We start from the raw sequence: 26,207 nt of genomic DNA, 5'->3' as shown, positions 1-26,207 counted from the left end.
TTATATGAACCAGGGTGGATGGAGAGAAGAGCTACGGCCGTACTACAGGGGGTGGAGGAAGATGTCAGTTTATCATGAAGTGAAAGAACCGCCTTCCACATATTCTTAACTCTTGTAACAGACAAGAAATCGAAGCCTTCTAGGTAAACTCCTGCTGGCACTCGTTCCTAAGTTTCCTGAAATCTAGTTTTGCGCCCCATGACATGTCCCCAGCAGCAACCTGTAGACCACTGAAATTAAATGCGTGCAGGAGCAGATGTGCCACACCACTCTTTAAAGGTAGTAAGCTGCCTCTACCCTCCCAGGTGCCAGGGGCTTGCAAAAAGTATTGATTTGATGCAGACATAACCATCTGTGGTTCTGAATTTTTCCTTTTATAACATTTGTGTTGTCTGTGACTTTTTTGGTAATATGCTGTGACTTTTGTTCACAAAGAGCTGTAAGCTATTGAATATGCCTGGCAAGAGCAGGTATGGTTTTCTTCCCGAATTTGGAACTTTTCAAAAAATGTTCAACTTCCATTTCTGGAATCTGAAGACAACTCTGGGAACACTGCAGAAAACTTTCCAATGGTGAACATTGACAAAAGAATGACTCTGGTGCAAAAAAAAGAAAAGTTGCAAAAAAAGCAACAGCAAAGCAAAAAAGCGCAGAAAAAGCCAAGCAAAATAAGATGTGCCACCCAGTGAGTGTTTGCTGCTTAATGCTGCAAACCCCCAGATGGTGGAAAATACCACCTGCTCTATATTTTTATACTTCCCGCTCACTGTACGGGACGGTGGAGAAACGGCCATGTACATGGATAGTCGTATTGCCCATTGGAATGCATGGGGCTGTATGCCGGCTGTATATACATCCGTTTTTAATATGTTCTCTACACGTTCGTGTCCATGGGGCCTTAGGTGCCGTGGTTGAACCTGCACCAACCTAATCAGTTACTGGCAGGTGTCCGCTGTGTAATTCCTGCTGACACCTACCACATATGGAGAGGGCTCAGTCTGTAAGCACTCTCCATACACCAATTCATGAGCGGACCACGTATATTTACATTGACTGGCTGGGAAATTGTTAATGAATGCTACTGCTCACAAAGAGGTTCCTAAACGGTACTTTACAGACTAAGGGTACATTGCCATGGCCGTGTGCTCACCTGGGTGAGCAGAATGTGGGGAGGGGTGAGCGCTCTTCACCTCTCCTGCCTCCATAGGCAGATGAGCCTACACCATGTCCCCGGAAGCCATAGATGTCAAAGGGGGTCGTGATCTGGTCACCAATCACACAACCAGATCACAACCACCATAGCGGCACTATGAATGAGCACTTAGTGATGTTCCTATTTCAGTAAATAAATGCTTGTATAATAAGTTAAACATATTTCCAATATACTTTGTATCCTTTCCTCACAGTTGTCTAGATCTCTGCTTTCTCTAATTCTCTGGAAAACTGTAGACTCTCCATGGTCCCACAGTTGCACAGCTCCAGTATCAGAGAGAGTAATCAGAGCTGCCCCCCACTACATTACCTAGCTCCTTCTTTCATCCACCCACTTCAGCTACATCACTTCTAGGTCCAGCAACATGTGGAGCCAGAGTCTCAATAATGGCTCCCACAGCACTTAAAGGGGTTAGCCCATGAAAGAAACTTCTCAAATTTCAACCCCCTTAGTGATAAAGATAGTTAACCCTACAGTTTTATCACAGGTTTAGCTCTTATTACTAAGTGGTTGTCAGTGTGAAAGTCAAGAGTGTGGGTGGGGACTCTAAGCAGACACATTATGATCACTCTAGTTCTGTGTGCGGACAATGTGGTTAGATTATCAGGGTACAAGGTTTATATACACTTTTTTTTATTTAGCTTCTGAACATTGTTCTAGTATCTAACACATAGAAAGAGAGATGAGGCAGATCAGAGATTATGATATGTATATTACACATGACATTCTCAGCTCTACTATTGCAGGCATAACCTACTCAGCTCAGCCATATCTCACCCAAAACAAATACTGTCAGATCTGCTGAGCCTCCCCTCCCCTGGATAAAAAGCTTTACACACACACTTCCTGCAGCTGGTGAGGAGAGTGTGTGTGTGTGTGTGTGTGTGTGTGTGTGTGTGTGTGTGTGTGTGTGTGTGTGTGTGTGTGTGTGTGTGTGTGTGTGTGTGTGTGTGTGTGTGTGTGTGTGTGTGTGTGTGTGTGTGTGTGTGTGTGTGTGTGTGTGTGTGTGTGTGTGTGTGTGTGTGTGTGTGTGTGTGTGTGTGTGTGTGTGTGTGTGTGTGAGAGCTCATCCTGGATCCTGGTGATGGATTCTCATGAATAGATTGCTTGTGAGTTTTAAAAGGTTTTTAGGACTTGCCGCATATAGGAAGCCATGTTTCATATTTTATTTTATGATGTGACAACTTTTTTTTTTTTTTTCTTTGTAGACTCATCCTAGCAGCCAACAGGGATGAATATTACCGCAGACCTTCAAAACCTGCTGATTTCTGGCCCAGCAATAATGAAATTCTTAGTGGTGTGTATGAATTGGTAAACTACATCTTGTTCATTCCCACTCACTTGCTGAGACATAAATGGTTAAAGCTTTACACATGTTTCATAAACCTGTTTTGTTTTCTGCTTATAGGTTTGGACATGGAAACTGGGAAGGAAGGAGGAACTTGGTTAGGTATCACTAAAAGAGGGAAGTTTGCTGCCCTTACAAACTACTTGCAGCCGAAAATCGATGTAAATGCCAAAGGCAGAGGTAGGCACCAAACAACCTAAATTTCATAGATTATCATAGTTTATACGGTTGAAAAAAAGACTCTTGTCCATCAAGTTCAACCAAGGAAGGGAAGGTATTCGATGAGGAAGGGATTTAGAGGAAACCATTCTATATAACATAAACATCAATGTTATTTAGGTGCAAAAAGGCATCTAGACCCTTCTTGAAGCTCTCCCTGCTGTCCCTGCTGTGACCAGCGCCTGAGGCAAGCTATTCCACAGATTGACAGTTCTCATAGTAAAAGTGCCCCCTCGTCTTTTGATTTGATTTAATCTGAAACAACTTACCACCATATTTTTTGTATGGACCATTCATATATTTAAATAGATTAATCATGTCACCTCGTAGTCGTCTCTTTTCCAGACTAAATAAATCTAGTTGTTTTAATCTTTCCTCATAACTGAGACCCTCCATACCCCTTATCATTTTTGTGGCTCTTCGTTGAACCCTCTCCAGCTCCAGGGCATCCTTTTTATGGACCGGTGCCCAGAACTGGATAGCATATTCCAGGTGAGGCTGAACCAATGCTTTATACAGTAGTAATATTACATCCTTATCCCAAGAGTCCATTTTTTTGATACATGACAAGATCCTACTGGCTTTAGAGGCAGCTGATTGACATTGCATGCTGTTATTCAATTTATGATCAAATTTAATTTCATTTGAAGGTAAACTTGGCATTACAATCAAAGGTATTGATCACTAAAGTGATAAAGTACTAATCTTAACACTCAGACAACCTTTTCTCTGTATATTCAACAGTGAACAATTGCCACTGGTTCAGCTGCTGGGACATTCCTTTATGAAGATCTACTATTTTTATACAGAATCTCTCTTCACCATGGTTGCATAAAGGGAATCTGTCACCACAAACCTCCATTATAAACCTCACACAATACCTTAGATAGACATTCCATTGATCCTATTGCTGTTTCTGTACGATTCCACTGTGCTGTAAAATCTTTTATTCTTCCTCAGTTGACTTCTGTATCCAGTGAAAGAGGCGGGGTGAGCTCTCGGATCCAGTGAAGCATTCCCTGCCTCCACTCTTCCGTTTAGCCACCTAAACTCTGCCCACTGCATAGCCCCTCCGCCCTGCCCTCTTCTCCGCATCACTTACTGTCCTTTCAGTGCACCTGTAATGTGTGCACACGCCAGCTCCAAGAGGAGAAGAGGGCAGGGCGGAGGGGCAATACGGTTTTATTTTATTATTAATGGCGGCATGAAGTTTTTTTTTCTCTCAACCCTGCCTAAATAACAAATATGGTGAGTAGTATATTCGATACAAAATATGTCACTGAATAAACCTAAAATTTATGATTTAACTCTTTGACGTACTTGTACTTTATGAAGTTATTAAGGAGGGATGAAGATGGCTCACTGGGTGAGCCCTCCTCACACAGACATGGGGTTTGCTGCATACTGCACCAAAAACCCACTGCTAACACTCGACGTCTTCTAAACGACAGCGGTGCGTGGGCGCCGCCATCTTTGTTTTGATCACCAGCTACTTTTAATAGCAACATAACTGGTATAACGGATAAGATTCGGAGATTTATTAACTGCCATTCAACAGGCGTAGAAATACGTCACACGTCATTAAGAGGTTAAAGGACTTCACGTCCATAAACCTGTATATCGTTCGCATCCCTAATAATCACAAAGTGCGTTCTTGGACGGTTTTTAAATGGACTGAAAACTTGTGCGTTTTTGCATGTTTACCATGTATTTAGCTGGTTTAAATCCTGTATTAACATTTTAACAGCTGATTACATGTTCACAAATGAAGAAAAACTGATTCAAACCAGCCAAAGGCATGGTAAACATGCAAAGGCGCATGCATTTTCATTGCGTTCAAAAGAAAGACCAAGAACGCGCACTGTCTGACAGCACAATTGCAAGAGGTTCAATTAACCCCTTCCCGACATTTGACATAGTATTACCGCATGGCGGGAGGTGCGTTCCTGCATTATGCAGTAATACTATGTCATGCTTCTGGCGCCGGCTCCTTAACGGAGCCGGCACCAGAAGCTGCGGTTGTCTGCAGTATATTATAGCCTACACCTGCCTCTAAAACCTGCGGCGTGTCAGTGGTATTTAACGCGAATCGGACCACACACACCCCGGCGCTTACCGGGGGTCCATGGCTCGGATCGCAGCCCTGGGACCTGCCAGTGTCCCGGGGCAGCGTGATCCTCTTCTGCAGCTGGGTCCTTCCTTTTGCGCAGCATGCTCAGTTTTTTTTCCAGTAAAAAATCTATTTAAAAAACTATATAAATGAGGTATCACCATAATCGTATTGATCTATAGAATAATCAATATAGTATTTTTAGTGTACGGTGTACGACCCCCAAAAAGATTTAAAAAAAAAAAAAATTGACAATTTTCTTTTCCTCCATACATTAGAGTTAATAAAATCTCATCAAAAAGCTACAGACCCACTAAAATGAAGTATTTGTAAAGTGCATCTCATGTCGCAAAAAATAAGCCCTTATATGTCCAAATTGCCAAAAAAATAAAGCTTTTATAACCAATAAAAAGTGACAATGAATAATCTGCTCTGAATGGCACAGCTCCCCTTCGATGCCCTGGCGTGTGCCCATACAGCAGGTTACTACCACATATGGGGTATTGTTATATGCGGGAGGGATTGGGTATCAAACTTTGTGGAGTGTTTTGGTATTTTATCCACTGAGAATTTGTACATTTTATGAAAAGCACATAAATTTAGCCAAAGAAAATGTACTTTCAAAATTGCATCCAATTTTGTTATAACCCCTGTAAACCAATTAAAGGGTTAACAAAGTGACTTGAAACCTGAGCAGGTCTCTCAATAGCAGGATTTTGCGTGTTTTTTTTTTTTTTTTTTTTAATGTGAAAAATTGCACCTGACGTTCAAAGCCCCATAACATCCTACAAAAATGAGAGTATGTATAAAAAACCAGAGGCATAAGGTATACATTCGGTGAATGTTAGTTATTAAGTATTTTTGCGGTTATGACTGTGTGGAAAAAGTAGAACATTTTGATTTTTGAAAATTGAGAATTTTTCTAAATTTTCGCAAAATATCTGATTTTCTCATAAATAAATGCAAAACATACCACCAAAATTTTTTAACTAACATGAAGTACAATGTGTCACGAGAAAACTATTTCAAAATCACTTGGATATGTTAAAGCGTTCCAAAGTTATAACCATTTATAGTGACACAGGGCAGATTTGAAAAAATGGGCCGTGTCAGGAAGGTGAAAAGTGGCTTCAGCGTTAAGGGGTTAATATAGTATAAAGGAAGGTCGATAAGTGACAGCCTTGCTGTGTCCCCCAAGTAAGAGGAATTGCCTCCCACGTTGCCCCATTAATTTTTATTCTTGCCATAAACTGTTTTATGCTAAACCTAACAGCATTAATGAATCCCTTATCCAATTTGAATCTTTCAATAATCTCCCAAAGGAAGATTGCCTCCACCCTGTCAACTGCCTTTTTTGATATTTAAGGACAGGATGGAGCTGTTCCCCTCCTGTCCAAAGTGGCGTATAGTATCTGGAGATTCATTCTAATTCTACGACCCATAATTAATCCGGTTTTATCTTTGTGTATTATTTCTGATATTACTCTTTCTCCCGGGTACTATCTGTGTTGCTCGCCACACAGAACATTACCAGGACAGCGCGCTGAAGAGCAGGAGAGGGATGCTGGCGACTATGGACTAAAGAGCTGTGCACAGGTGTATAATAATTGCGACGATTATCCACAGCAATTAATGTGACACACATTTACATTTTCATACGTGGTGGGTGTCTGTGGCACAGATCATGGGTGTTAAAGGGGTATTCTCGTCTGGGCATTCACATTCAGTTTGATAAATATGCCATATATAAACATTTATTCAATTCGATGTTATTAAAAAAAATGTTCCTGTGTGAAGATAATTTCTCATAAATGTAGTGATTTTGTCCCTTAGAAACGAGATGGCTTCCTCGGATACGGCCACCTCTGCCTGAGAGATTGCACAAATAAACAAAAAGGTTTTGTATATGAAATGTCCGGGAGTAACTGCATGTCCCACAGCCGTCCTGTGGTAATGATTGCTGAATCCAGGAGGTCTGGCAGGACTCTATAGCGTAAGTCTGGCCACTGCTGCCAGAGTGTGACGTGGTCGTATCCGAGGAAGCCATCTGGTTTCTAAGGGACCAAATCACTACATTTATGAGAAATTATCTTCACACAGGAGCATTTTTTTTAATAACATCCAATTGAAGAAATGTTTATATATGGCAGATTAGTGAAACTGAATGTGAGTGCCAAGACGAGAATACCCCTTTAACCATTGAAATGCCGGCAGCAGCCGCCATAGGATGGTGGGAGTCAAGATCTTCAACAAAAATACAATTATTCTTTATTATTTACCTGTCATGTGTATAAAAGTATCTCATACACACACAGGCTGCAGGGGGCGTCAGGAGCAGAAAAACACATAGAGGCAGCCAGCACCAGTGCGCATCATCATATATGATGTCAGTGTCAGCCAAGCACTGGGAAGTGTGGCTGTGCTTTTGAGAATCATGTGCCTGAGATTATTCTGAACTGCTGAACAAGAAAAGACTCATTGAACCCATCTCAGGTCATTTCCATACAGCTTTTGGACCCGATTGTGCCTTTACATGCCATTCTTTACCAGAATTTTGAGTGTGATACCATACGCAGAGAAGTATCACGATATTCAATATCAATACTTTTTTTTTCTTGAAAGTATCGTATTATCTGAATGTTTAGGTTGAGTTTAAAAATGTGTGGGGCGTTTACATTGCATTTAAAAATGCAATTTAAACATCTGGAGGCGGGGCTCATGCTAATTGCATATGCATTTCTGTTGAAACACATGCCATAAGTAACAATCAACCAGTGTTTTGTGAGGAGGTTTTAGTGTTGTTAGGGATTTTTATGCAGGGCCCCAACAGCCCTCTTGACTTTTGTAAGGTGAGTCCTAATTAACCCTTTGAGGGAGGATGAGATAGCTGCCGGCAGCGAGCTGACAGAGTAAATGAAAGACACAGTCGGTCTTCCGATGCACTCAAATCACACTGTTTATTTCAAACAGATACAGCTATATTTTAACACATAGAGATCAGCATTTGGGGTGTTGTATGAATGGAGATAAGGTACTTAGATTCTATTGGCCATTATGTTTTTGTACCAGCACATTCTGGGAAAAATGACTAGGCCTTGTTTACAGCCATGCTTATCTACACAATGGCTCCTAGAAGCTTCTTCATAACCAAAATAAATAACAAGAATACAGAGGCCCGAAGGACAGTAAGAAATGCCAAGGATATTGTGAAAAGGCAAACAACAGTTTAAATGAGAAAAATAGCTGAATTAAAACATTTAACTCTATAGCTTCTAAAAGGGAAGCATACCCCCCCCCCCCAAGGTGGCCGCTGTATCTAAGATGGCGGACAGTAGTCAAGATGGCGTCCGAAACCAGTGCGACCTCCTTAACCCCTTCACGCTCCGTGACGGATATATCCGCCACGGAGCTGTGAAGGTTGTATGAAGAAGGCTCACGGGCTGAGCCTTCTTCATACAGTGATGGGCTTTGCTGCATATCGCAGCAAAGACCCATCGCTATCACCCGCGGTCGGTGCTTGCACCGATCGCGGGTGTTAACCTCTTCTTTGCCGCCGGCAAAGTCGCCGGCGGCACTTTAAATTTGGCGGCGCGTGGGCGCCGCCATCTTACCTCCGATCGCCGCTCCCCCGAACGTCATCGGGGGGCGGCGATCGGTTGCCATGGTAGCCTCGGGTCTTCGTTTGACCCGAGGATACATGGCTTCTGCACATGCATTACAATGAGCCTGTGGCTCATTGTAATGTATAGTGTGCAGAAATGCCATATACTGCGATACAGTAGTATTGCAGTATATGGCAGGAGCGATCAGACCATCTAGGGTTAATGTACCCTAGAGGGTCTAAGAAACAGTGGAAAAAAAGAGAAAAAAAAAAGTTTAAAAAATGTAAAAAAATAATAAAATATTAAAAGTTCAAATCACCCCCCTTTCCCTAGAACTGATATAAAATATAATAAATAGTAAAAATCACAGACACATTAGGTATCGCCGCGTCCCAAAATGCCCGATCTATCAAAATATAAAAACGGTTACGGGCGGCGGTGACCTCCGGAACGGCAAATGGCGCCCAAATGTCCAAAATGCGACTTTTACACCTTTTTAGATGACATAAAAAATGTAATAAAAAATGATCCAAATGTCGCACAGTCCTCAAAATGGTAGCAATGAGAACGTCGGCTCATTTCGCAAAAAATGACCCCTCACACATCTCCATGCGCCAAAGTATGAAAAAGTTATTAGCGTCAGAAGATGGCAAAAAAATTTTTTTCTTTTTTTGTACACATTCGTTTAATTTTTGAAAATTTATTAAAACGCTATAAAACCTGTATAAATTTGGTATCACCGCGATCGTACCGAACCAAAGAATAAAGTAGGCGTGTTATTTGGAGCGCAGAGTGAAAGTCGTAAAAACTGAGCCCACAAGAACATGACGCACATGCAGTTTTTTTCAATTTTTCCACATTTGGAATTTTTTTGCGGCTTCCCACTACATGGCATAGAATAATAAATAACATCATGGGAAAGTAAAATTTGTTACGCACAAAATAAGCCCTCACACAGCTCTGTACACGGAAAAATGAAAAAGTTATGGATTTTTGAAGATGGAGAGCGAGAAATCAGCGAAAATACCCTGCGTCCTTAAGGGGTTAACAGTGTTTTTAATATATGTTTTGTAAAGGTTGTCCTGGTAATATGTATAATTTAGGACTCTTTTAGATGGGCGTCTGTATGCTATCCTTTTTATTGCGGATGACATCCGGACCCAATGTTTCCTATGGGTATTTTCACATGTCTGTTTTTTTTCATGTGCAGACAGTTGAAAAAAATTGCAACGTGCATTATTTTGTCTCACGTGGAACACGCATATCCATAAAGTCAATGGATCCGCTAAAAAATGCACAGCACATGCATGACATGCAGGCTGTTTTTTCTCAAATGTTGCTAGGCAACCAACTGGGCAGGACAAAAAGTAAATTAGAAACCCATCAGTTTATTGACTATGTGGAAAAAACTGATGGTGAACGGAGGTGAAAAAAAGCGGATACAATATGGGCTGAATACAGACATCGGGGCAGATTTATCAAGCTGTCTGAAAGTCAGAATATTTCTGTTTGCCCATGGCAACCAATCACAGCTCAGCTTTCATTTTACCATTGCTCATGAATATTTTAAAGGAGAGCTGTGATTGGTTGTCATGGCCAACTAGAAATATTCTGACTTACAGACCACTTGATAAATCTACAGTGAAACTGCGAATTGCTCATTAAATCAGTTATGATAAATGTGCACCGTAAAGAATAGTATTTTGGAGATGCACAGCAGACATGCCAATCTGAATGAGCCCTTATTTTTTTTTTATATACATTTTTATTAATTTCATTTAACTATATCACTAAATTTATTATTTTTTTAAGCATATAACACAAAGAGAGGTCTCTGAGAAGATTCTTCTATATACCAGGACATTAAGCCTGTTGTGGTGAAGCTGTTAGTTACATAAAATTCCCCCCCCCCATTGATAACTAGTAAGCCCATAGTCTAGTGAATAGAGGCTCTATATCTCTATGGTATAGTTGAGTCTTGAGGTTGTGCCTTTAAATCCTGGGCTGGGAATTGAATAATTTAGAGCCTTGTGTCAAGGAAAGCCCTGGCACTCATTGGTCCATGACCAAAGGGATTCCCTTTTCGATTACAAGAAATCTACCATCAAAATCGAGCATGATGGAATATTAAGTAAGGAACACTTACTGGAACTGTGGTAATCTTATATTTTTTATCCTTCTACCTTGTAAAATCAATTTTAAAATTTTATACTATTGGGCCAGAAGAGCCCCTCTATGCTCTTTTCAGTCTGTTACAGTGTCTTGCAGGGGGAAGTGCTGAGAGCAGGAGGGTAGGTGAGACCAGGAAGCAGCCTGTTAAGACATGGCATGGCCCTTCTGTCTCATTAGCATAATTTGTTAAGTTGATGTATAAAAAAATAAGATCCCACAGTTGGTGTCTGGCTCTATGGGTAAGTGCCCTTGTTTGTTATTGCTTGATTTTGATGGTTGATGAGAAGAAAACTCTATAAAATATAGTGGTAATCTAAGAAAAAAAAAATCTATTGAAAGTGGAGCACAGCCTGATTTCCCATTTTCAAATTATGTTGGAAGTAAATTATCTCCCTTTTAAACTTTTATAGAACTTGTGAAGTTCTTTATGAGACAAGCCTTTATAGAGTGCTTGACTTGGCAAAATGCTTGTGATGCTGGATTGACTTGTGAGATCTCTGCAGTCTAAATATAGCTAAGGGAAATCTGTCATGAGTTTGCTTTAGGTAATCATGATGACCTTTAGCTGTCTTTCTGATCTAAATGAAGTAAAGTGTCCCCAATGAGAATTCTTTTTGCAGGAGGATCATGACAGCAGAGGTTTGAACAATTTCATATTTGAAGGCCATATGGGAATACGAGTCCAGAAAATGTTGAAGGAATAATTTTTCTCTGTGTGCATTGTATTTAACAGAAGAACCGTTCATTTTTTTTTTTGTACATTTTATTTATTTTGTTCTATTTTGCCTAAATATTTTCAGAATTTTTTGGGAAATGTCACAAAAGCCAATAAACATTTAAAAGGATATTCTAATTGGAATCATTTAAATTCCTCATGTTAACAAATAAATGTTAACAAATAAATATTTCCCAGCACTATCTCCACATTACTTGGTTTGAAAGATTTCTGTTTTTCTTTATAGTGATTGTTTACAACTTGATGATTAGGTTTCTGAGCAATTCTGTTCTCTTGCAACTGTGGCCAGGCCTATACTGTACAATCAGTCCTGATTTTGTCTTATTCAGTCAGCTGGAGGAGGCTAGGTTCTTTTCTCTAATACAATGCCTCCAGATTTGTGTGGCTGTACTTTAAGGGGTTTTCCCATAAAGAAAAGTTAGGCCCTTTCCACTGACACTTATTACTTTTTTCACATTTAATTCTAAAAGCCATAACTTGTGTTTTGCGAAACAAGTTGCAATTTTTGATAGTGTCCATTTGGGGTGCCCATTAATTATTCCCCCCCCACACACACAAATTTGGAGGGTATTACTTGGTTAAAATGTGTGCCCATATGGCAAAAAAATGTAATAACAAGTTATTACGATTCAAAAGATGCTATATATATATATATATATATATATATATATATATATGTATATATATATCTGATTGTACCTTCTACATGTACTGGCTGTCAAACAGCTGGCAGGACCTAATACAGGGTTACCACTGCCATCCCTGGGGGCCTTTACTAGGCCCCTGGCTGCCATGGCAATGTGTTGACACCCTCCGATTGTGGCATGGCTGTCACAATATGCTGGGTTCTTGCTGCAATCGCACAGGCTCTGCTTCTGAGCCCATCCGATCTTTTGCACGTTCTAGTATGTTCTGGTGCTGTAAAGCACTGCTCACCAGGACGTACTATAATATCCAGATGTGGGAAGGAATCAAATTTTGTGAGTATCTGAAAAAATAACAACTCGTAACAATGCAATGGACTTAAACATGAACAGGTTATTTCCAACCTCTAGGATTCCCATTTCATGGCATTAAAATTATTAAGCATTGTCCCTTTCTTTTCTGCCGAAACAGTTGGAGTAGATAAAAATGTGAGTAGATGTCACAAAATTAAAGCCAGATTTTTATTTTCTGAATATGTTCTGCAGGTTCCTCTTGCATTTGGTGTTGCACGTGCCGATCTTTTCAGAGACTGCTACCATTAACTTCTTAAGGAAGCAGTCTGTTTGTACGTTAAGGCTCAGTCCTTTTTTAAAATCTGACCAGTGTCTCTTTCTGTGGTAATAACTTTTCAACACTTTAACATATACCTGTGATTTTGAGATTGTTTGTTTATTAGTAGTGTCATTTTTCTGATCAGAATACAATACTGCTATTGGCAGACAAAGATACCCATATCCGGACAAAAGAATATATTATTAACACATAATAAAACTTAGCGTTTATTAGTCTCAGAATTAAGAGAGTATATTGTTTAGTAGCGTTGCTACCAAGTGCTCAAAAGGAAGATGTGTTAAAAACACAGTAGGGTAGGCTCATTGAGTCACAAATGGAGCGTTCATGAGTTGTAAGTCAAACTCTTATGAACGGCAAATAGAGTGTGAACAATGACTGGGATATCAGTGTTGTAGTGCTCAAAGGACAGATGTCCCTACTATATTGGCAGTGTATTTGTATCTCTGTGAGAGCTCCTGCTAAGGTATGGTAATAAGTGTATATCTGTTTGTCTGTTGCCAGACACTACAGTACTGCGTGTTTATACCATCAGAGTATCTTAGGGGAACATTATTAGATTACAAAGTATGACCATAATAGTTGTTAGTCCTCTAGAGACAGATACTGATTGGTCATATATTATGACCTGAGCTCTACACTGTAGAAGGACGATATTGATTTAGTGTCTAGATAGAATTCTACACTGTCCCTGATAGATCATTATTCGTAGTTGCTAATGTATGAACTAGCTTAGAGCCTAACCTAACTGCTAGTTAAAAGAGATGCACTTTAGCCCCCCCGACATGTTTCACCAGCAAGCTGGCTTCATCAGGGGTAGGGCTATTAGTGTTTGCGGCGTCTCCACGCCGAGCATTTAAAGATGTAGCCCCTCCCACTAATCTCTCTTCAAGCAAATAGAAGTGGTATTGTTGGTTTTACCTACCGCTACTAGGCATGTGATTGGTCCGGGTGGGGGTGTAGCACGCTAAGGGGGGGGGGGCAGAGAGAAATGGGGGTACAATGGGAAGTAGCACCACTAGAAACACAAAATCCCCCAAGAAATCTAGTCATAAATTTTGTCTTCAAAGACATTATCCCCCCAAATGCTTTCACTATTACAAAGGGGCCTCACTTTCACCCCCACACCCCTTAGTGATAAATTCATGTGGATTAAGGACATAAACTTATTTGCTCGCAAACTAGCATTACATAAAATGCATGTAGAGGAGGAAACCGATAAAAAAATCTTACAATTAAGAGAAACACAAGCACTTGAGGCGCTTCTCACATTAGAAGAAGAGAATTCCTTGGGTCCCTTCAAAATACAACCCCCACTTACGGACATGAGACCGAGATCTAAACACACACCCCCCCTTCTCCAAATACCGCAATATAGAGACCTTTGTCCAACTGGTCTCCAATGATATAGAGAGGCTGAAAATGAACAGCAAGCAACAATTTAAGAATTTAAGCACGGAAGAAATACACGCACTGGAAACCCTACAAGCAGATCCAGACATAATAGTGAAATCCTCCAATAAGGGGGGTAACACAGTTATTATGGACACAAAGGATTATGTGGATATGGTCCAGAGACTTCTGTCTGACAAACAGACTTATGAAATCCTTCGCTCAGACCCCACACCCATTTACAGTAGAGAACTGGAACAACTTCTTCTTGAGGCCAAAAATGACAATCTACTCAGTGACAACGAATATAAGGTTTTGCTCAATAAACAACCTACATTGGCGACATTTTACGCATTGCCAAAAGTGCACAAGGGGCGTACACCTATTCCGGGCAGACCTATAGTCTCCGGCTGTGATTGCTTGACCCAACCATGTAGTATCTATATAGACAAGCTGCTACAACCCTTTGTGAGCGCTCTCCCTTCGTATCTGCAGGATACAAAAGATATCATCAAAAAAATACAAGATTTGACATTTGCGCCTGGGATCCTCATCGCTAGTCTCGATGTAGAATCCCTATATAGCAATATTGAACACCATCTAGGCCTAAAAGCCGTGGAGTATTTCCTAAATACGAAAGGGATACAGTTCAGAGAGCACAACCTTTTTTTGTTAAAACTTTTAAACTTCGTGCTTACACGCAATTATTTTCTGTTCAATGGTTCCTTCTACCACCAAGTTAGAGGGACGGCAATGGGGGCGACTTGTGCGCCCTCATATGCTAACCTCTTTCTTGGATGGTGGGAGGATACCCTAGTTTTCTCTGAGGATAGCACCAGATACACCCAGCATATCGTATACTGGGCACGATACATCGACAATGTATTGCTCCTTTGGGAGGGGGGCAAAAGCCTTTTTGAGGAATTTGTCATGACTCTCAATAACAACAACATTGGCATGAAGTTCACATCTGAAATTAGTGACACACAGATAAACTTTCTAGATCTAACCATCTATCTAGATCCACAGGGATACCTCAGGACGGACATTTACCGTAAACCCACTTCGACAAATAATTTATTACAATGGCATAGTTGGCATCCACAACCTCTAAAATCAGGAAGGGCACGTAGGAATTGCTCTGATGAAATCTCATTTAAACGAGAGTGTGATAATCTATACCAGAGATTCAGAAGTAGGGGATACCCCAAGAAATGCCTCTATAAGGCCTATGCCAGAGCCAAACACACAGAGAGAAACGCCCTCTTTCATAACCAACAACAACCAATAAGGCACAAAACCATTAGATGCATTGGCACTTACGACGCCTATGCGGAAACCATCAAGAAGATCATGGGGAGGTACTGGCCTATACTCACAGCGGACCCAGTTTTAAAACCAAAACTAAATGATAGACCAACAATTACATACCGTCGCGGCCCTAACCTCCAAAACTTTCTTGTACACAGCCATTTCAGTGAGACTCCTACATCCATATCAAGACCTACAAATAAAATTACAGGATCCTATCCCTGTGGAACCTGTGTGTTCTGTCCACTCATGCCCAAAACATTTGTCAATCCGGCCAATGGAGAAACCATCACAATCAGGCGACTCATGAACTGCAAAAGCATGGCAGTAGTCTATGTGGCACAATGTACATGCCCACGCTTATACGTGGGTAAAACCGTACAACAATTACGGAGGCGAATCTCCAGCCACTTGAGTTCTATCACAACAAACAAAGACACTCCTATTTCTAGACACGTGCGGTTGCATCATGATGGCAAAGTGGACACTCTCAAATTTTGGGCTATTGATCAGGTCATAATGGGTCCTCGGCAGGGTAACATTGATCGCAGACTTCTACAGATGGAAGCCAGATGGATTCATAGACTCAAATCCCTGAGCCCTATGGGCCTCAATGAAGGATTTACTTTTGCTGCATACTTGTAAACGTTTTTTCGAGTATACAAATCACTTTATCTATTTACTTCCTTTACACATCATTATATCCAACATTTTTCATTATAACTTTTTACTTTTGTGCTCCAATTACGGGAAGTTTATAACCTCCCCCTCCCCTTTTCACTCATACCTAAAATCTATCTTTGCATATCAATACTTACCGCTCTTCTATAATAGTGACAGTTCTGTTCTTTTCAGCCCATTTCAGCTCACTCTTGACACTTTGTTCCAATGGACCATCTCATGTCACACTGTATTATTCTCTATACCCATTCGGACCTTCATAATATACTCCAACCATCCTAGGCGACACTATATTATTGTATACAAACGAAGAATATACAGACTACGGATATCATCTGATACCTCATCACCGTATATAACCTTATAATCCCTTGAGGTCAGTATAGTATAGATACTAATTATGTGTTCCGTCTCTCAACCTGACTCTATTCTTCCTTTGGAAGTTTCTCTGATGAAATACATATACTCACCATCAATCCATACAGTGATATGATCCTTTCACCTCATACTCTGATGCCTCTTGATGCCCACAAATACATACCATTTCTGTCTCCAATACTAAGTCCAGGAACATGCGCGCTGTAACACACAGCCGCACGGAGTAAGATTCTCCCCGATTCCTACACGAAGTCCAAGAGCATGCGCGGCGTACAACAACTCAGTCTACACTTTCTCGTCTTTCACGCTAAGTCCGCGAGCATGCGCGTACCGCAACACTCCATGGACGTATCAGCTGACACGATCAGCTGACACTATCACCTGACAGCGACAGGCACCTGATCGTGACGTCGCAGCGCTCACGGACACCACCCCTTAGCGTGCTACACCCCCACCCGGACCAATCACATGCCTAGTAGCGGTAGGTAAAACCAACAATACCACTTCTATTTGCTTGAAGAGAGATTAGTGGGAGGGGCTACATCTTTAAATGCTCGGCGTGGAGGCGCCGCAAACACTAATAGCCCTACCCCTGATGAAGCCAGCTTGCTGGTGAAACATGTCGGGGGGCTAAAGTGCATCTCTTTTAACTAGCAGTTAGGTTAGGCTCTAAGCTAGTTCATACATTAGCAACTACGAATAATGATCTATCAGGGACAGTGTAGAATTCTATCTAGACACTAAATCAATATCGTCCTTCTACAGTGTAGAGCTCAGGTCATAATATATGAGCAATCAGTATCTGTCTCTAGAGGACTAACAACTATTATGGTCATACTTTGTAATCTAATAATGTTCCCCTAAGATACTCTGATGGTATAAACACGCAGTACTGTAGTGTCTGGCAACAGACAAACAGATATACACTTATTACCATACCTTAGCAGGAGCTTTCACAGAGATACAAATACACTGCCAATATAGTAGAGACATCTGTCCTTTGAGCACTACAACACTGATATCCCAGTCATTGTTCACACTCTATTTGCCGTTCATAAGAGTTTGACTTACAACTCATGAACGCTCCATTTGTGACTCAATGAGCCTACCCTACTGTGTTTTTAACACATCTTCCTTTTGAGCACTTGGTAGCAACGCTACTAAACAATATACTCTCTTAATTCTGAGACTAATAAACGCTAAGTTTTATTATGTGTTAATAATATATTCTTTTGTCCGGATATGGGTATCTTTGTCTGCCAATAGCAGTATTGTATTCTTTCAAGTAAAAATCCCTGCCGCGACATTTGGTCCATCTCTTTATAATAAAATTTTTCTGATCAGTTACTTTTTTGGGGGATAAAAATTTTAATAATTTAGGAAAAATTTGAGAAAAATGACAATTTTCTAAGTTTCAACTGTTCTACTTTTTAGACAGTCATACTGCAATTTGTATTTTTTTTTGTAGAAAACGTTTGCCATTTGCTCGTTTTTTTTTATTTATTTTTTATTTCCATTATTTTGTTTTACGTAGGTACACCCCTCCCATGTACCCACACCCAGGCGTGCATAGATCCAAGCACAGGAGAGAGAAGTGAGGCTTATGTGTCTTATATTTTCTCTGCGTACCATCGTGGTGCGGCGAGACAAAATGTACCGGACGTCAATGGGGACCGATATACGCCCACAAATAGTGCAACTGCGCTAGCAAAATACTAATTGAACAATATTTACTCAACTGGTGGTTGGACCCCTGATGACCATCTTAGATATGTTTGTGTTTATGTATATAATTTATTATTCTGTCTTTATTTTATAACCAGCTCAGTTGAGGGATTGCAGTTTGGCAAAATCTTTATAATATTTTGTGGAGGGTCCGGGGTTGGTTTTACAATTTCTGTATTATGCGCCATTCAAAGAGTATCCATTTGGGTTCAACAATTGGCATAACAGTCGATTCGGGTTTGAAATTCAGATTAATTCTGTTTGGCTACCATTGTCTACTGTAATAAGCCAATGTCTTTGCTAATAAGGCAGGCGCCTGAGCAGTCATATGGTTACGATGTTTTGTAGTTGATACACGTCACTCTTTGTTTCGTTGATGTGTCAGGGTGCTCAAGTAGGTTACAGAACCATCGATGGATATCAAGAAGACTTTGCACTCCTATTAGTTGCGTTTTGAAAATCAGTGAGTTTTATTTCACAAGTGTATAAGTGTGGCAATCCAATTAATTTATACAACGTTTCGGTCTACACACAGACCTTCGTCGGGCACTATATACAGAAAATAAAGTGAACATGATTCAATAATGGTGAAGCAATAATATATACAAAAATTACTTAAATGTACATGGGAAAGGAGACAAGTATTAGACGGTATTTCAAGTGGAAGTAGAGGATGTTGTGTCATTGCCACTTGGTATGTAGTAGAAGTGGATCTTGGAAATAGTGCGGTCTCCTGGAGTTTTCGCCAAGGTCAGCGAATTTGAGTAACAGCTCCTGGATATATGAGACAATCCTCATCAAGCTATGTGAAAAGGACCTAGGAGTGTGCGGGCAGATGTCGCATATACATTGGTAATAAGGAGGGTATGTACATCAGACAGTATACTTAAGGATGCGTATTGTAATACAAAGGACACAGCAGTGTACAATCCAAAAAAGTTATATGCAACGATACAAATCATAGGTACGTTATGGGTACATACTTAACTGGGGTAGATTCGCTAAGGCTCTCTATACTCACCGGATTGCATGGTATACGTTGGAAAAGATGGATAGACTTGCGGCACTGTGGCCGCTGTGGCGCTGGAGAGGAGATGGAGGAAGGTCCGCTATGGAGGAGAGCGCTGGCGTATATAAGAGCAGAACGGAACGCTTGCATTCCAGAGTGGAACGCGGAAGTTTAACAAGTCATCTTAGCGATCGCGCAGGGAACGGAGCAGAAGGTGAAGCGAGAAGGTGTGGGCCTATGTAAGTATATGGTATGTTAGAATTAAAGTGTTCTATGTGGGTTATGTATCAGTGGATCGGAAGTGAAAAGAATGTAATCAAGATGTAATCTGTGTGTGATAGATGTAAGGGGAAGGTGTTGTCAATGATAAGTGTGTGGATGTAATGTCTCCAATATGTGTGTGTCATAAGCTATAGGTTAATCTATGTGTCAGGAGTGTGTCTGTGTGTGGTGTATGAAAAAGAGAAGGGGAAAGGAGAAAGAAGAAAGTATATACCTATTGCAATGCGGTCTTCAGGGATTCAGGGAATCTGAAAAGAAACAAAGTACGGTTAGTCAATGGGAGGTTCTCAAAATTAATGCATATTTTGTATCTCATATTCCCTGTTGAGTCCATTGGGGGACATTGCGTTGAGTCGATGTATCCAGAATGCTTCTCATTTCAATAGTTGCTTAATCCTGTTACTGCCTCGTCTGGGCGCAGGGACATGTTGTACTACCTGGAATCTTAGTTGGGAGATCTTATGTTTCGCTTGAGCGAAGTGGTATGGCAGGGGTAATAAAAGATTGTTACACCGAATGTCAGACATATGTTTGGATATGCGATCCTTTATGTGCAGTCCACCTTAACCTTCTGCTCCGTTCCCTGCGCGATCGCTAAGATGACTTGTTAAACTTCCGTGTTCCACTCTGGAACGCAAGCGACCGACAGCTGAAGCCGGAACGTCACTTCCGGCTTCCGGTCTGCTCTTTTATATACACCAGCGATCGCCCCAGAACGCCAGCGCTCTCCTCCATAGTGGACCTTCCGCCATCTCCTCTCCAGCGCCACAGTGCCGCAAGTCTATCCATCTTTTCCAACGTATACCATGCAATCCGGTGAGTATAGAGAGCCTTAGCGAATCTACCCCAGTTCAGTATGTACCCATAACGTACCTATGATTTGTATCGCTGCATATAACTTTTTTGGATTGTATACCGCTGTGTCCTTTGTATTACAATACGCATCCTTAAGTATACTGTCTGATGTATATACTGTCTGATGTACATACCCTCCTTATTACCAATGTATATGCGACATCTGCCCGCGCACTCCTAGGTCCATTTCACATAGCTTGATGAGGATTGTCTCATATATCCAGGAGCTGTTACTCAAATTCGCTGACCTTGGCGAAAACTCCAGGAGACCACACTATTTCCAAGATCCACTTCTACTACATACCAAGTGGCAACGACACAACATCCTCTACTTCCACTTGAAATACCGTCTAATACTTGTCTCCTTTCCCATGTACATTTATGTAATTTTTGTATATATTTTTGCTTCACCATTATTGAATCATGTTCACTTTATTTTCTGTATATAGTGCCTGACGAAGGTCTGTGTGTAGACCGAAACGTTGTATAAATTAATTGGATTGCCACACTTATACACCTGTGAAATAAAACTCACTGATTTTCAAAACGCAACTAATAGGAGTGCCAAGTCTTCTTGATATATATGGTTACGATGGGCTGGACTTTTCTCTGCAGACCTGGAAGAAGTAGCATACAATTGTTGCTCTAGTAGTGAGCTGACATTTAACTATATTGCTGATAATAGGTAGAGATTTATGTTTCTGTATTGACAAATAAAACATAACTAATGTCATTATTCATAATTACCATATAATCCAAAATTATCCTCGTAGTAAATTATTAGCTGAGTATCATTTACATGTAATGAGTCATTCATAATGCAGATCCTCTGAGAAAAATTTACAGCATCATATAACCATCGCTTCAGATGCATCAAACATTGATTGATGAAAAGCGATAAGTGTAAGAAGATTAAAATGATTATCTCTATTTGTATAGCATAGCCACATTGTAACTATTAAATGCTGATATAAACAACATTGCCAGACTACAATGGAATCTGGGATCCACTAGACAAAACTGGTGACCTTTACAACCAGTTTTAAGTGTAATTCAATAATCCGTCATATTAAATCAATTGACCTGACAGAAAATAAGACCTCACAACAGGGCTTTAAATCTACCTCCTATCACATCAGAGGCTGAACTCTGCAATGTACCATAATGTTGCAAAGCTTGTTTGTATGGGGACCATCCATGTGCTTTGGTGGGAGAGAACCTGGAACACAATGGAGGATGACAAGTCATTTGACATTTATCCTAATCTAGGAAGGAATAAAATTAGCAGAGCATTTAGCTGGGCAGCCATTCGATAAAGTGTTTGGATATTGCTTACATGAGTTTTATTACTTAAAATATAACTACATTTCACTTTCATCATTCTATAGCTGGCAACAACTGTTAAGATCATTCAGACATTGCAGAAATAACCAGGAGGATTTTTTAAGTGTGATCACTTGCAAGAGGTTTTTGGTGATGGGCAATTGGGACATTTTCATACATTCCATCTACATGCATCAAACTTGAATAATGACTCAAAGCAAAAAAAATATTCCCTTTTTGTTTTATTCCTTATATATTTTCTGTAAGTAAATACCAGTAAGTCTCTCACATGAATGGATTGGGTGGGGGACTTTTGTGATTTTGCTCAACCTGTACAGCATAATCCACTAAATCCTTCAATAGTAAAATAAGGTAAATATAAGCTTCTGTATTTTGACCTTTTGTGTATGTGGGTAGCAGCAGAACTATGAAAAACACATTTATATTTCAACAATGTAGATGAACTTTGAGAACTAGGGTAGTGTCTTCACACTGCTGTGTTCTTTGATTCCTGCATTCCTTCTGCTTCTCAAACCCTACTCTCTTGTATAGTTTCCAACCAGAAGCTATTGCGTAGAGAGGAGGGGATTTGCTGTGTTCAGTGAAGATGTCTAACCTTCCCAGAGCTGCAAGTCCAGCTACAATCCTGAAATATAAATGCATGTTTCACAGTCATGCTGCTACTAAAAATTAAAATAAAGGTATGGTTACACAGATTTCAAGGACTATTTATCAAAAGCTGTCTGCAGCTTATGGTCAAAACTTCTGGTAGACTCCCTTTTTACAGCTACATTTTTGACCAATATTGAGATGCCAATTAAGAATAATAAAATAATTCTACCCAAATACTACTACTCAAGAAGTAAGCAGATGTCGCCACACACTGTTTGGCACAAGTACAACCAGCTACCACTGGATAATACCACTACGAAGGGCTGGAGCCAGGGACCCAAATGCAGCAAGGGTGCATTCTTTAACCCCATAGCGCAATAAGACGTACCTGTACGTTTTATTACGCATGGGGTAGTATGAAGAGGGTTCACGGGCTGAGCTCTCTTCATACACACCGGGTGCTTGCTTCACAATGAAGCAAGCACCCGTCGCTAACATCCGCGATCGGTGCTTGTACCGATCGCGGGTGTTAACCCTTTCATCGCCGCCGGCAAAGCTGCTGGCGGCATTAACGAGCCAGCGGCGCGTGGGCGCCGCCTTCTTGGCTCCGATCGCCGCTCCCCGTGACGTCATCGGGGAGCGGCGATCCGTTGCCATGACAGCCTCGGATCACACAATGATCCGAGGCTATCATGTTTTAGGTCATCTATTACAATGTGCGATATGCACATTGTAATAGATGCTGTGCAAAATCCCCATATACTGCCATACTGTAGTATGGCAGTATATGGTAGGATCAATCAGACAACCTAGGGTTAAAGTACCCTAGGGAGTCTGAAAAATAGTAAAAAATTTTAATAAAAAAAAATAAAAAATTATATTAAAAAAACCTAAAAATTCAAATCACCCCCCTTTCCCTAGAACTGATATAAATATAAATAAACAGTAAAAATCATAAACACATTAGGTATCGCTGCGTCCGAAAATGCCCGATCTATCAAAATATAAGTTTTTTTTTTTTTTTTTACTGCGTTTAACCCCGTAACGGAAAATAGTGCCCAAAGTCGCAAATGGCATTTTTTTGCCATTTTGAAAAATATAAAAAATTCAATAAAAAGTAATCAAAAGGTCATACAATTCTAAAAATAAAAGCATTGAAACGTCATCAAAAGTCGCAAAAAATGACACCACCCACAGCTCCATACACCAAAGTATGAAAAAGTTATTAGCGCAAGAAGACGGCAAAATGAAGAATTTTTTTTTTGTACAGGAGGTTTTAATTTTTGTAAATATATGAAAACATTATAAAACCTATACAAATTTGGTATCCATGTGATCGTATTGACCCAATGAAGAAATTAGACATGTCATTTGGAGCGCACAAGGAAAGACGTAAAATCCATGCCCACAAGAAAACGGCGCAAATGCGTTTTTTCACCATTTTCACTGCATTCAGAATTTTTTTCCCGCTTCCCAGTATATGGCATAGACAATTAAATGCCCTCACTATGAAGTGCAATTTGTTACGCAGAAAACAAGCCATCACACAGCTCTCTACATGGAAAAATAAAAAAGTTATGGATTTTTGAAGGTGGGGTGTGAAAAATAAAGACGCAAAAACGAAAAAGGGCCTGGTCCTTAAGGGGTTAATGTCTTATTTTGATTCTCTATGTACCCCATAATCTTTTCAAGCTTTGTGTAATGTAATTCAGCTGTATAAGAAATTTATCATTGTTAAATATATCTGTATCCAGGATTGAACATTTTGTTTTGAGAAAGTTTTTATATATTTTTTTTTAAGTTCTCCTAATTAAAAACAAAAGGGTTCTCGCAATGTAAAATGAATGAAAGTATGCCTTGTGAGGACAGATCATTTGCCACATCCATGGCATCATTTTTTATTTTATTTTTTTCTCTCCAATTTTTTTGGCCACACTGGTGTTCTGTGTTGCATGTATTTAATCAACTACATTTTAGACGAGGCCAGAAATCCCTGAGCACACAGTGTGCATGTGTTCCTAAATCTGCCATTGTAGGAGAGTCCTTACACGCTTGCATAGGAACACCCTTACACACACACGTTTGCTTGATTCAGCCAACCTTTATCTGATGTGCATAGTCATTGTGGTGTTTTGTTTTTTTCACCCAGGTGCCCTGGTGGCCAACTTCCTGACCTCCGATCTTGACAGCTTTACCTATATGAAGAAGATCTCTTCTGAAGGACACCTTTACAATGCATTTAACTTGCTCGCAGCAGATTTTAAGTAAGTTCAATATTTTATCAGATCTTTTGGAATTAATTCACATCTGTAGGAATGTTATTGAAGGGGTTGTTCGGGCTGCAGGGGCTGTAAAAACAATAAAAAAAAAAAAAAAAAATGTTATGGTTGCCCAGCGCCGCTGCCCTTCAGGGGCAAGCCCTTGTTTGTTTGCTTGCCTGCAATTAGATGATCGTTTGTTCATGTCCCATGAAAGTTTAAAAAAAAAATGTTTCTATATAAAAATAAATTAATAAAAATGCCCCTAAGCCCCATAAACATATAAAGAGACATATATAATACGAAAAGTCTAAATCATAACACAAACCCCACGTATAAAGCATCACCGCATCCGTAACGAACCATAGAATTTAAAAAAAGATCATTATTATCCCACTTGATGGACACCGTAAAAAAACCTGTTAAAAACCCACCAAAAATTATCATTTTTATTCATTTCATCCCACAAAGCAATAAAAAGTTATTGAAAAACATTCCGTATAGTTTAAGCCGACCCGATCATAAGCAGAGGCCCCCACAAAAAAGTGGGAAAAACTGTTGACTTGAGTATAAGGGTGGGAAATGCATTAGTCACAGCCCTAGTATACAGCAAGCCCCCAGTATATAGCCAGAAGCCCTTTGCCCCCAGTATATGTCCAGCAGCCACTGCCCCCAAGTATATAGCCATCAGACGCTGCACCCCCAGTATATAGCCTGCCTTGCCCCCCTAGCATATAGCCATCAGCCCCTGCCTCCTCCCCCAAGTATATAGCCTGTAGCCCCCTTCTTGAGATGTACCTAGCCTATAAGGAAAAAAAAGTGTACTCGGCCTCTGACACCCTCCGGCAGGTCCTCTTCTATACATCAATGCTCCATGTCCCCACGCGGTCCTTCGCACGCACAATGGCGTCAGCTGCTTGCTGATATCAGTGTCTGCCGATGGTGGCGCACACACAAATGTCATGATGTGGTCAACTGAGAGCATGGTGCGTGCGACTGACAGCATGCCGGCACGGAGCATCGATGTATTTAAGAGGACCTGCCAAAGGGGTGTCGGAAGGGGAATACACTTCTTTTTTTTTTTTTTTTTTTTTTTTTTTTTTTTTTTTTTTTTAATATATAACTAGACTTGAGTATAAGCTGAGTGTAGGGTTTTTCAGTACATTTTTTTTTTTTTTTTGTGTTGAAAAACTTGTCTTATGCTTGAGTATATTTGGTATGTACTCCAGAATGATACTGTTGCAAAGTGCAACATGTCCCGCAAAAAAAGAAACCATCAACAGCTCCGTTGCCAAAAATGTTATGCCACTCGGAAGACGGCAATGCAAAAAAACATTCCCCCCCCCCCCTGCCCACATTAGATATTTTTTTCTTAGGTTTTATTTGGCATTTAGTAAAACATAAGTATGGTATTCATCGTTAGTCACATTGACCCATAGAAGTAACTGCATTTAAAGAATACAAAAAATGGGGCTGAGCCTTAAGCTACAAACTAGCTGCATCCTAAAGGGGTTAAAATGTTATATAAACAAGTTCTTCTAATAACAAAAGCTTATTTTCTTTTCTTATGTTAATACTCGCTTCTGCTTATTAATCTTTGTCAAGTCAAAGTTTATTTAACCGCAGTGGTTGCAGACATGACTGTCACCTAGGTCACTTTTCTGGCATCTTTACATGTTGTGAATGTGAAGTTGTCATTCTAAGAG

At 40.2% G+C, this 26,207-nt stretch overlaps 1 protein-coding gene across 3 annotated transcripts in view; it reads left to right on the top strand.

Annotated features, from left to right (window-relative positions):
* TANGO2 (transport and golgi organization 2 homolog) overlaps nt 1–26,207 on the top strand; it is a 137,809-nt gene that overhangs the window by 65,599 nt on the left and 46,003 nt on the right. For all 3 annotated transcript variants that reach the window (XM_072144470.1, XM_072144468.1, XM_072144469.1), the window contains 3 exons: nt 2,422–2,510; nt 2,622–2,741; nt 24,393–24,507. In XM_072144470.1, the coding sequence (XP_072000571.1) occupies nt 2,422–2,510; nt 2,622–2,741; nt 24,393–24,507 (324 nt within the window). The remainder of the gene's footprint in view (nt 1–2,421; nt 2,511–2,621; nt 2,742–24,392; nt 24,508–26,207) is intronic.

This window comes from Engystomops pustulosus, chromosome 1, assembly GCF_040894005.1.
Source record: "Engystomops pustulosus chromosome 1, aEngPut4.maternal, whole genome shotgun sequence".
NCBI lineage: Eukaryota > Metazoa > Chordata > Amphibia > Anura > Leptodactylidae > Engystomops > Engystomops pustulosus.
This window is presented reverse-complemented; position numbering and strand designations above follow the sequence as displayed.